The sequence below is a fragment of the Lynx canadensis genome, chromosome D4, assembly GCF_007474595.2.
Source record: "Lynx canadensis isolate LIC74 chromosome D4, mLynCan4.pri.v2, whole genome shotgun sequence".
NCBI classification, from domain to species: domain Eukaryota; kingdom Metazoa; phylum Chordata; class Mammalia; order Carnivora; family Felidae; genus Lynx; species Lynx canadensis.
In genome coordinates, this window is record NC_044315.2 from 17,532,159 (window position 1) to 17,544,921 (window position 12,763).

Consider the following 12,763-nt stretch of genomic DNA (forward strand, 5'->3'; position numbering starts at 1 on the left):
TTTCCTGCCATATGGCATGTTCTAGAGGAAGAGTCAAGGGTCAAATTTGCAGGGCTACTCTTTGCATACAAAAAGGAAGTATTTGTGCAAGTCTTGGATTGAGCTCCTTTTCCAGTGTTAGTGAGGGCTTTGCCCTAGCCACTGCAATTCTATCAGTTTCTTGTTCCTTTGGCTACGGAGGCATTGACAGGAGCTGACTGTGGGAACCAACAGGGCTCACTTAAGGTCGTGAAAGAAGATGTTTTTTTGCTGCAGCCACTGATCTTTATCTGGAAGCTTCATGGTGGCCAACTGGCTCTAATCAAGGAGGCTAATGAGTTCATGAAGGCAGATCCCAAAGCCGGAAGCAGGATGTGCCTTTGCATCAAGGGTAGAGGACGTTCCTCCTGTATCAGTGAAGTTCAAGAGTCACGCTCCTGATAAGTGACCTGGAAGAAACCGCAAATGTGACGGACAAGATGAATGCATCCACATTCGTGTGTTGAATTTGACAGATGGATGGAGTCCCAGATCTTTTTCATTTTTTGAACAGAGCTAGGCTTTTCCCTTCTAAACACATATGCATCCAAACGAAAGAATGTACTCTTTGAGGAAGCTAAAAATGCTGGCCCAGGGATTGGGTTACACAGCAGAAAAGTGGTTTGCCCATTTCCTACCTCATTTTCCAATTCTCTCTCTTGTTCACCGCAGTGAATGCTGTGTGCCTGTGTCAAGCAGGGCATGCTCGCGGAAGACAAGAGTGTTAGTTGGAAAGAAAACGGGAAAGACACCGTGGAGGAAACATGTCGAGGGGGTAGCGTCACCACTCTTAGGAAACCACCTTCAGGCTCAGGAGACCAGGTGCAGTGATGTCCCTTCATTTCATTCACAAGTTGAAGCCCAGAGGCAAGGTGGCTTTCAAAGAGAAGCATTTTGTGCTGTCTTTGCAGTCCTAAACAACAATGGCCCCAGAATCCCAGAGAAAACCACAGGCCATGCTTCCGACCTGACTCATAAAGTACCTTGTGCAGCCCTCACAGTGGCCACCCTCCCGCGGATCATCCCCAGACAGGCTCTCCCTACCGTCTGACAGCTAATGCCCCCAGTTCTGAGGGGAGGAAAGACCCTTCAGATGTATACTGAGATTTGGATTTTGACGGACCTCTTCCCCTCCCATCTGAAACCCATCAGCTTCTGGAAGGATAAGCCAACGTCCTGTGGATAGAAGCAGGTGGCCCGTGTGGCAGTTAACGGTGATCTAATAGATTGTAAGATTTCTGGACTGTGCACTGGGGACGGAGGAAGTGATGGGAGCAAAGGGACTGGTCAGTAACAAGACTGTACTGAAACTCTAAAGCCCACGCCTAGTGCTTACGCTTTTCCACCAGCAAAGGGCAACAATAATAAACCACATTTATTCTGGAGTTATTCAGAATCTGAATTTCACCAGTCCTCTGCGCCCCATTTCCTCACCCTCCTCCCCTTCAGTATCTAGCACAATGCCTGGCAAGTTCTAGGTGCTCCAGAGATGTGCCAAATCAGTCAAGTAAATAGAATGAAATGTACGTCCTTCTGCAGATGATTTAGTTCTGCTGACCTTCCACTTCTTTATCAGTGGGGGAGGGGATCATGTTATTTGGTAAGTTTGTTTTCAAGAGTAAATAACACAGCATGCCTTATACAATGTGCGCAAAGCCATGAAGTGACGCTTTTATGAGTTCTGAGTGTAACTTTATGAATTTTACAAACTTTTAATAAATGTATGCATCTTGAGTTTGCAGATACGGTTCAGCTGAGGGGAGAAGGGAGAAAAGTGAAGCCCTAGGCGGATAAAATAATCATTACCCAAAGCGAGAGACGTGGTGGGTTAATTAACCTCAAGTCCATTTAACCAATGTTTAAGAAGAAAGATAATGGGGGATGGGAAAGGAGAGAGAAGAGGGACGGGTGGGAGCTAGGGGGGAAAGGAACTACTTTTCAGGCCAGTTGAGTGTTTCCATAAACGATATATTTTCTTTTCACAAGAAGTCGTCCTGTGCCGCCAAAAGAGGCAGGGAGGTTGTTCAGCAGAAACGGGGTTAATCCAACTCACTCCTGCCCACTGCAGTCACGGCGCTGGAGACAGTAATGAAGCCGGCTCAGGCACATATTTCACCCGAACTTCCTCTGTGGTCCTTTTTATATCGAAGTCTCTCCCCGTTACAGGGCCGCGCTTGAAAAAGTTGGAAAACTTTTCCCTTGGTGGAGAGGAAAGCGGCGCTCATCAGACCCAATGGAACCAATGAATGAAGTTATTCCCTTGGCCCGAACGTCTCCATCCACTTTCCTACCAAGCACTCCTAGGAACATCTCTCCCCAGCCCCGCGACTGGAATTTTACTCTCCCGTGGCGTTGCCTCCTCTCAGATGCACAGATTTCGAAAGTCAGCACCGTGAGCCGCAGCGGTTGGCTTTTGCAGGAGTCGATGCGCCCTGCGGTCCTGCGTGGTGGCTTCTCCCGGCAGCAGCGGTGTGTAAAATAAACCGTTGCCGAAAAGCATGAAGAATTAACGAAGTGAAAATCTCGGGTTATTTGTTCGGCAGTTGACACGCAAGTGACCTCCCTCCTAAATGAGCGAGTGAGTCGTTTAAGGAGGTTCGGAGCGGGGATGAATGAATCTACGAGGCTCTGGACTCTCACCACCGTGTCGATCTCTTCCGTCCTCCGGGAGGGGGGCGGTGAACGGACTCAAATCCGAGGAGGAAAGGGAGAGAAGGGGGTCAGGCCGCGACGCCGGGAGCTCTCTCCTCCCAGCCCTTTGGAAAGACTGGCTTTCGCTGCCCTGGACCCTGAGAGGTTACAGCCCGGAGAACCGGGCGGCGCTAGGACCTGGTTGGCGCCTGGCCGCGGCCGCTCTCCGGCGGGCGGAGGAGCGAGGGGAGGAGGGGGCTGTGGGAGAGGAGGGGTGTTAGGGGGGCGGCGGGAGTCATTTATGCAGAGCAGGCGCTGCTGCCATTGCCACTCGCACTCCCCGCGCGCCGCTCGGAGCCGGAGGGAGCGCAGGGAGCGAGCTAGCGAGCGCTCGGAGCCCGGGCCAGCAGAGGGGGCGCCCGGCCGCTGCCTGCACCGCCGCCTCCGCCGCGTTCCGGGGCCCGGGGAGGAGCGAAGGCTAGTCGGAGAGTCGGGAGCCGAGCCGGCGAGACCCAACTGCAGGAGGGCGCCCGCCCCGCTCAGCCGCCTCCTGCGCCGGAGCCGGGGAGCCCCCGCCGATCGCCCCGCGGGCCGGAGGGCACGGCGCGCAAGTCCCCGCAGCCCCAGGGATGGTCTAGGAGCCGGCGCCAGGCTCGCCGTTAGCTCCCCGCCGGGGCTCGCCGCCTCCTGCGGATCGCCCAGGGCTGCGCGCCGCGGCGGCCGGGGGCTGCGCGCCGGGGCGGCCCAGGCCGGAGAAGTTAGTTGTGCGCGCCGCTCGTGCGCGGAGTCAGCGAGCGAGCGAGGGAGGCAGCGAGGCGCCGGGGCCATGGGCTGGGGAAGCCGCTGCTGCTGCCCGGGACGCCTGGACCTGCTGTGCGTGCTGGCGCTGCTCGGGGGCTGCCTGCTCCCCGTGTGCCGGACGCGCGTCTACACCAACCACTGGGCAGTCAAAATCGCCGGCGGCTTCCCGGAGGCCAACCGCATCGCCAGCAAGTACGGATTCATCAACATGGGACAGGTAACGACGGGCTGGCCCAGTCCTTGGCCCTGAAGCTGCCGGGGCCGGGGGAGCCCCCAGCGACCCCGCGCTTCTTGCCCCCTCCTTGTCACCCCCCTCCCCCCTCTTCCAGATGTGCTCTTGCAGCTGTTGCCCTAACTCTGGAGCGATTTTCTCTCTCTCTTTCATACGCACACACACACTCTCTCTCCCCAAAGTTACCGGGGTTGGTTTTGTTTACTTGTGGGTTTTGTTTTGTTCCTTCTTCTTCTTCTCCTTCTCCTTCTTCTTCTGGCCACGAGGGACAGGTAGGGTGTCTGGAAAAATCCAGAGTGTGCATACCCCCGTGGTGGTTTCAGACCCGACCGGGTCTTTTGACATGGAAAGTCAGGGAGCACTGGTAGAATGAGCTCTTTTGGGGGGTGAGGGGAGTGAGCACGCTCCTTGCGGTTTCTGAGAGCCAGGGCAAGAAGGAGGCGACGAAGGGAGAGCCTTTCCTGCTCAGACCTGAATTTAGCCCAGAAAGTAGTTTGCCCCTTGGGGGTGGGGAGAGGACCGCTGGGCGCTGGAGGAGCAGGAGACGCGGGGACTGGAGCTGGAAGGGAGGAGGAAGAGGGAGGCGGAGGAAGGGAAGAGAGGGCCGGACCGGCGTGAGCGCAGATCTGGGGAGAGACCTCTCGCTCTCCTCGCCTCTCTCGTGGGATCCGCGTGGGGGCTCCCGGAGCGGGATCGGAAAAGGGGGTGGGAAACTTCCGACACCCGCCGGCGGGGTTCTGCTCTGGGAGAACTGCAGGTCTCCCCGCGGAGAGGGACGTGCGGCGGCGACGTGGGGCGAAGAGTTGGACAGGCAGACGGGCGCGGGGTTCTTATGGGGTGCCGCTCCCGGGCTCAGGGCAGAGCTGCCCGGCTGGGGAACAATGAATTGAATGGTGTTATGCGGATGATTGGAAGGGAGGCACTTCCGAGCTAACCGGTCTTGGCTTCCTCGCTCTCATTCCTGCTAGAAATGGAGTGGAGAGGGCAGTGTACGCGGGTTCCAGAAAGTGACCCGATCGTTCTCCGCCCCCCCCCCCCCGCCCGCCCGCCCCGCCCCAGTACTCACACCCCATTCACTCACTTCTCTAGGCCTGGCTGGAGAAGGGGGCTCTGGCCAGAGACCCTGCTGGGGGTGGGAGGCCAGGGTGATGGGTCACCTTTGCTGTAGACCGGCTTTTGGGACTGCTCCGGATGCACGTGTCCTGCCAGCGCGAGGGGAAGGGAGGCTGGCGGGAGGCTGGCGCAGCGGGGCCAAGAGAGCAGCACAGACGGTTTCTGATGTTGTGCTGCTCGTCCAGGAACGGGAGCCCTGGGGCGGGGGGACCCTCAGCTGCCTGGGCGATGCGGCGCTGATTGAAGAGGCAGCTCTGAGATCACCGCATCTGGAAGGAGATAGGGAGCGCTGGGTGGGGGGCGGGGGGGGGGTTCAGGGGAGCAGGAGCGTGAGGTCTTGGGCTCTGTGGGTCCAGAGGGAAGACGCGTTCCGGGGAAGTCAGTCCTGTGGAGGACTGAAACCAGGGCAAGGGGCAAGGTCTGAGTCTCCCCCCCACCACGCCCCCCTGCGCGTACGCGCGCGCGCGCGCCCCCATCCCCCCACCCCCCTACCCCAACACCACCATACGTATCCAACACCCCCGCCCCCCGGAAGGAAGGAAGGGAAGCCAGCCAGACTTTGTTGCCCCAGCGCCTGTCATCTTCAGGAGAATTCCATTCTAATGGCTTGTTAGGATTCTACTAGCTTCTTGTTTCATTGGAAGAACACAGTCTCCTCTTTTTTCCATGAGCTTCAAGTTGGGTGCTGCATGTGACCCTGGAATGTAACTGGGAACGCTTGTCAATGAAAGTAGCCTTGTTACCATTCTTTCCAGCAATGCATCTCTCAGGTTCGCTAACATGGAGCATCTCCTACATAGGATACCTACTTAGGAAATAAGGTCTTGAATATAGACTTCTTTGGTAATCTGCAAAACGGTCATTTTGGGTGGATACGCCTCCACATTCAGCAAATTGGAAAACCAGGACTCTGGAGAAGTTGATGCGCACAGGATCCCCGAGCTAGACGGTGGCAAAACTGTGATTCAGACCTAGGACTGTCTGGCCCAGGCCTACCCTGCATGAATTCGCCTGGTAGGGTATCCCTCCCCATAGGAGGAACAGAGTAACACCCCCAATCCCCTGAATTCTGATTTAGTGGCTCAGTAGACTGGAAGCAAACCTTTAGTATTAACTCACAGATACTTAGTTCAAACAGACCTGGACTTCTTGACTCTGAGAAGCTTCATGACTTGTAAGGGAAGAAATACCTGTTTCTTTTTTTTTTTTTAATGTTTATTTTAAAAAATATATATTTTTTGGGGGCGCCTGGGTGGCGCAGTCGGTTAAGCGTCCGACTTCAGCCAGGTCACGATCTCGCGGTCCGTGGGTTCGAGCCCCGCGTCGGGCTCTGGGCTGACGGCTCGGAGCCTGGAGCCTGTTTCCGATTCTGTGTCTCCCTCTCTCTCTGCCCCTCCCCCGTTCATGCTCTGTCTCTCTCTGTCCCAAAAATAAACGTTGAAAAAAAATTTAAAAAAATATATGTATTTTTTAAATTTTTACTTTTGAGAGGGAGAGGGAGAGAGCATGAGTGGGGGAGGGGCCGAGGGAGAGGAAGACACAGAATCCAAAGTAGGTTCCGGGCTCTGAGCTGTCAGCCCAAAGCCCGCCACCGGGCTCGAACCCACGAACTATGAGATCGTGACCTGAGCTGAAATCGGACGCTTAACCCACTGAGCCGCCCAGGCGCCCCAGAAATACCTGTTTCTTAATGAGCTCATTAAACAGAACTTAGATATTGCAGAGCCTGGCAGAGGAAGGGAGGGGATTTTTGTCACCGAAAGAACCCCCTTTGAACAAGCATTGCTGTGTCCTGTAACTTCACAGGATTGTGTTTACAGAGGGCTTTCTAAGGGAGATCTGTGGCTTTTCATTTGTAAAATACGCAGAAAACTACATGACACCCAACACAATTTATTGTGGTTTTTACAATGCCTGTGAAGACATTAAGTGCTTTCAAAGGTTACAGGGGACCCCTTGAACTGATGCCATAACCAGTGGAAAAAGGTCAGCTGGTCTCACTGTGTAAAGAGTTCCCTCTGTAGATCAAAGGGGGGTGACCCTATGCTAAGTGTTGGGGGCGCTAAATTGAGTTACACAGACAATATCATTGCACTGTAAGGGCCAAACGTATTTCTTATTCACCCTTTACTGCTCTGACCTTTTAACACTTTAGCCATCCTTTTGTTATTCTTTCTTTCCCTAAATAAACCAGTTGTGGTTCCACTGAGCAGTAACTAATTTGCAAATGTCTCTGGAATGTTCTCATGTTTTTTACCCCAGTTGGGTTTGGGGTCCCACCTCATGGGTCACAAATTGGAACCGAGGCCTATTATTGTTTCTGAAGTCATGTAATATCTCGGTGGTCTTTCTGACATCTTTGGGATGATATTTTAGGCAGATATTTTAGGTGGTGAATCTTCACCACCGTCGAGGTGCAATCGTGACTACTCGCAACTTCAGCGTAATGTTTTATACCGCATCTTGGCACTTGGAAGTCACCCGAGGTAAAATTTCCGGCCTGGGGATTTCTGCCGAAGAGAATAGGTGTGCCTCTTGTGCTCATGAAAAATAGGATGTGCAGAGTTAACGCAACAGCAAGCAAGCAAACAGGCAACGAGGACATGCTTGGCTTCCTGGAGGGAAGAATAATGAGGCTTTTCTTGCTTTTGGTTATAGAGAGAGCATTATGTTTCGGTAGGTTTTCCACCTCATGTTAGTGTTTGTGAATGGTCATGCCTTGAAAAGCTGCAGTGATGCCTTAATTAGCAGTAGCAGATGTTGTCATGTTGGCGTATGTCCTGTTTTGCTTGGTATTCGTGTCGCCGTAGAATGCCCTGTCTTCCCCCTGAAAGCCTCTCCCAGGACCAGGTGTCCCCTGACTGTTGGCCTCACACCTGTGGCAAGGAGGCCTTGGTCCTGCCTCTGAATTGGGCGACCTGACCGATGGAGCTAACAGTGTAGTTAGTGGTGAGAGGGTAGCAGTGACAGCAAGGAATCAAGACGCGGCATCACGTTAATCGTGAACCTTTGTTTGGACTAACCCTGCAAACCGGGAAGATTAATTTCTGGTTATCTGAACTCAGGGAGAAGGTCCCCGGTGAAGGCTGTTGGCAGCGTGCGAGAGCTGTATTTATCCTTCTGCGAATTGCATATAATCCTTGATCCCAAGCCGAGATTACCAGTGACAGAAAGCGCTCCTCAAACCATGTCACTTATCTCGAGCCAGATTCCGGAAGGATAAAGCCAGATGCAAGCAATACCGGGGAAATATTCTACCTGGAGTTCTCACTGAAAGTAGAATATATATATATATATATATATATATATATTCCGATATATATATATATATATGTGTGTGTGTGTGTGTGTGTGTATATATATATATATATATATCGGAAACTCCAGATGTCACTTACAAGGTCTTTGAAAGCAGGAAAGTCGGTGAACTTAATGGAGCCCCTGTTCCTTCATCTGTAAAATGATAAATCTCTAGATAATAGGCTGAGTTGACTGTGCATTGCTCAGCATATAGTTAGGCTTGCAGCGAAAGGTTGGTTAGGTCTGACTCTGAAATAAGTGAGATTCAAACTTTTATTTGGAGAGGGAGAAAGGAAGACATTTTGTAAATGGGAGATACAAGATGTGAAGATCAGGAAAATACATTTTTAACGGCCGAGTAAAAAAGAGCTAAATCCGAGCTTCGTAGACAGGGAAAATGGTTTTCCATTTCAACGAACCATGTAAAACACCTTAAAAATAGTTGCTGTTGGGCTCTAAACAATTCTGGCTGATTTCCCGTGGCAATGCCTTCCTCCCTGGTCGATCCTGGTTGTAGCCCATTAAATATTATAGGATAAGCCTGCCGGAGAGATGGAAGACGGGGAGGGAAAATATCTGAAGACCGATTATTTTGTAAAGCCTCTTACCTTGGTACATTATGTTGGATCGCATCTGAATTCGTGTTTTAATTCAGAATGCAGTTTGCGCGAAGAGAGTTAGAAGCCGCATTTCCCAGAGATCTTTGGCACGAGGAACTTTTGTTCAGAGATCTGCCAAAGGTCTCCCCCCCCACCACCCTGCTGCTGATTAGTTCTGATCTTCGGGCAACGTGGGGTGATCGAAATGGTGATGAGCGGTGGAGAGTGGGTTCTGGGTGCGAGTGGATGGCATTCAAATACTGCTGGGTTGAATGGGACTGTGCTCCCCTGAGTTGCATTTTTAGGCATGTTGTAAACAGCAAAATAAGTTGGTGTGGGGGTCCACCTGGCCTCGCACAGGGCAGCTCTTCACGCCCAAGAACCTCAGCCCTGACCTCTGCTAGCGGCTTTCACATGCTCCGTTCTCATGAGCAGGAGAACCTTTACTGGAAAAAACGATTCAGAGAGCTTGGCCTGATCACGGTGGACCTGTTGCATTAACCTCATAGGCAAGGAATGGCTTGTATGTGGCCGTTGGGATTTTCGGGGTCTGTTTGAAATGAAAAACTGCATTTTTGTGCGCCCGAAGGCAGCTGAATTTGCCTTATCGCTGTCTCTCATGAGCTTATATCCAGAGGTCCTAACCTTAAAGGTCAGCCAGAGAAGCAGGGTAGAGTGCTGGGAAAATGGCCAGCGATGTCTGACTCCTTGGTGAAGGGAGGGAGTCCTGACCCAGAAACATCCCCGGGGCAGGGAGGGGTATTTGTGTTGTCCGTTCCAGTTAAGTGAAACAGCGTCTGCGTCTGCGTTTTCCCCAAGGCCGAAGTGTCTCCAGGCAGTGCTGTGCCTTGGGACTTTATCACTTGGCGAACTCAGTTTGGATTCAATGACAGGGAAGGCTTTGGCTTCCTGGATGGGGAAAAACAAATGCTTACAGACCTTCATGCATGCTAGAAGATATGTATGCGCATATATGTACATGTGCACAGACACATGTGTGTATCTGTTAATTTTTACTTTCATCAAAGTTAAATTGCACGTAATTTACAGTGAAATTACTCATGCGGTATTCTTGCGAGTTTCAACAGATGAGATCTCTACATCTAAAGGTAGCAAGAAAGGACAATCAATGCCAATAAACTCTTCAGTGTGGGTTAATCCCTGCAGGAAAATGGGACCAGAAAGAAAACAGGAGTAGGAGTCAGCAGCTTGGAGCAAAACTCTGGGGTTTTTTCTTTCATTAACCAACTCGGCCCTCATTGCCTCATTTTTCAAAGAGAGGACCCTAATATGTGCTCCAGCCACCTTGCGGGGTTGCTGTGAAATCAAGTGCCTAAGGATGAACACGAATACATCAATAAAATAAGGCATGGGAAGCATTGCATGATCTACAGGGGCTCCAAGGAGATTCAAAGGCTGCTCAAAGGAAAATAAGAGAATGCTATGGTTAACGAAGGTTTCTGTAGTGGAGTCACTTGTGATTTTCTAGATTCTTGTGCTTGCCCCTGGAGATCTAGTGGGGGCGGAAGGAGTCTGTGTTGCTCCTGATCTCCCCCCCCCCCACTTTAGAGGATAGTGATAGCTAGACTGAGGGCCATGGACAGAGGCATAGAGCTGGGGCAATGGACTAGAAAATCACCCAGCTAGGGTTCCCTATCCCTGGGTTGGACAGCTTGGTTTATAAGGCATATACAATGTGGAGATTGCAAGATTCGTTAAAGAGTCAAGATACCGTCTTTTTTTTTTTTTTTTTATCGAAGTGTTATTCACATGCAATGTTCTCGTAGTTTCAGAGGTACAACATATTGATGCAACAATTCTCTACGCTCTTCGGTGGTCGCCCTGCCAGGTGTAGTTACTCTCTGTCACCCTACAACGTTATTAGAAGATTACAGACTCTTCCCGACGCTATCCTTTTACATTTGATTCAGATGCGAGCACGTGTAGGGAATAGCGGGAAATAAAACGGAAATGTAGGGATACAGATGGGACCGTTCTCGGTGCAAGTGTTGGAAACCCAAACTCCTACTGCTTGAGTAAAACTCGTAGGCAATCCGATAAGGAAGCGGGGACTCTGTTGGTGTAAACAGGTCCACGTGCCTTTGCGTGCGGTTCCGAACACAGAGGCTGAACCCTCTGTGCGCACTGGCCGTACCTGGCGTGTACTTTCTTCACGGCAAAACCTACCCTGCCTGACCCAAACTGACGTTAGTTGGGACATCGGTTCTTTTGTTTGGTTGCGGAACTGCGTTGATGAGTTTGATGATGAGGATGCTGTCCTGGGTGCGGGTAGAGGGTGTAGAGACCGCATTGCTCTGTGTGCCCTGCTGTACTCTTCTCATCCGAAGGGTTCTGGATTCTGAAATGCACCCAGATCCGAGCGTCTTTAAAACGTGATTGTGAGTCTGCCCAGCTGCCAATCCGGAGTACTGCTCATGTCTGGTATTTCTCCTTTTCCCTGTGTCAGTAGCTTCATCCTCAGACAGACCCTTTCCCCCAGGCAGCAAAGCTCAGTCGATTCTTAGTACCTCCTTTACCTGCTGATGAGATGAACCCCTGAAAAAGAACCCCAGTTCTTCCCGGTGGGGTTATGTCTCTACTCATAGGCCAGTGACTTTGTCCACGGGGACAGTAGTCTGTTGGTGAGTCACCCTGGGTCACTTGGTCTCCCTTGAAGTAACGATGTTGACCACTGATGGGCATCCCACCAAAACGGGAGAGGGACAGTTCTCCAAGGGAAGAAAGGATGCTGTTTCTAGAAGAAGATGTGGGACAAGAAGACTTCCTGCTAAGATCAGGTTATGTAAGGCCTTACATGCGTCGGTGAGGGGGTTTCCACCTTATCACGTAGGATAAAAAATGATACTGAATTCCCCTGACAAGAGGTAACAACCTACCGATTCAACAAACAGGAGACCCTACCATGTAATATGGAAGACGTTTTCTGCTTTCAAGGAGGTAGGACATTTTCCCTCATAGCTGTCATTCAGCAGGGCAAGTACTAACGGGGTCACGGGCAACCCAGTACGGTTCACTTGTGTCCGGGAGGGATCTGCTGGTATCCGTGTGCACAAGGAACCGGGGGAAGGCAGAGAAGCTATTGTGTTGGTAAAGGTGCCTGGAAATGAATCAGAAGCGGATTTGGATTCTTGTCAAGGTGGATTCAATATGGCTTGATAACTCAATGGATGCGGGGGGAGGAGGAGGAGGAGGAGGGAGAGGGTGAAGGTAACTATAAAGTTTATCACCACGGGACCAGGAGCATGGGGGACCCGTGTACGGAACTGGGGCCGTCTGCGGGAGCATCTTGAGAACAAGGGGATAGGTTCAGCCTCAGTGTTGTGGGGAGACAGAAGGGCAGGCAGATAGGAGTGTCCAGTATGCAGAAAAGATTCAGGACAGGAAAGAAGCGAAGACGGGCACTCATCCACCTCCACGTAACTGAAGTTGGGGAAGGTGCATAGGATAGGTAAGGGGTGCAGCACGAAGAGGGCCGGCGGGGGCTGAGGCTAGAGCCTTAGGGGAATGTCTCCACTTAGGGCTTAAGGGCTAAAGGGAGCATTGAAGGCTCAGGGCGACACCAAAGGTAGAGCCTGGAAGTCTCGAGGACGGGTGTGCCCCTTTACAGGCTGTGCACTAGTGAAAAGAGCTGTGGGGAGAATCTAGCCTGTTAGAACTGGAACGTGGCTTAAAGACTTGGTGGTGACGAGGCTCCCTGTGATCTTAGCGCCAGTGCTTGGTTGGACAGCGAGGGGAATTTAAGGATGTGGGGCGGTAGAGGAAACGAGTAGAGAAGGTTCTTATTGCACACCTGCCTCCCTACCTACCTTCTTTCCCTGTCTCTTGTCTCATCAGTGCACCGTGGTGGGCGAGGAAGACCTAGGATCGTAGGTCTAGAACCAAGAGGGTTTCAATCCTAACACTGCTACTGCTTAGCTGGGGGAGCTAGGCGAGCATCTTACCTCTCTGTGCCTCAGTTTCATCATGTGTTAAAAAGAGCCAATCGTATTTCCCTTACAGAATCCTAAAAGTTGTTAGAATGGTGCCTGGCACCCACTACTTACTCAGT

General features: G+C 51.8%; 1 protein-coding gene across 1 annotated transcript in view; it reads left to right on the top strand.

Moving 5' to 3' along the window:
• Window positions 1-3,460: 3,460 nt before the first annotated feature.
• PCSK5 (proprotein convertase subtilisin/kexin type 5) overlaps window positions 3,461-12,763 on the top strand; it is a 456,194-nt gene continuing 446,891 nt past the window's right edge. The window contains 1 exon segment of the mRNA XM_032595566.1: window positions 3,461-3,667. Within this exon segment, the coding sequence (XP_032451457.1) occupies window positions 3,476-3,667 (192 nt within the window). The 5' untranslated portion in view covers window positions 3,461-3,475.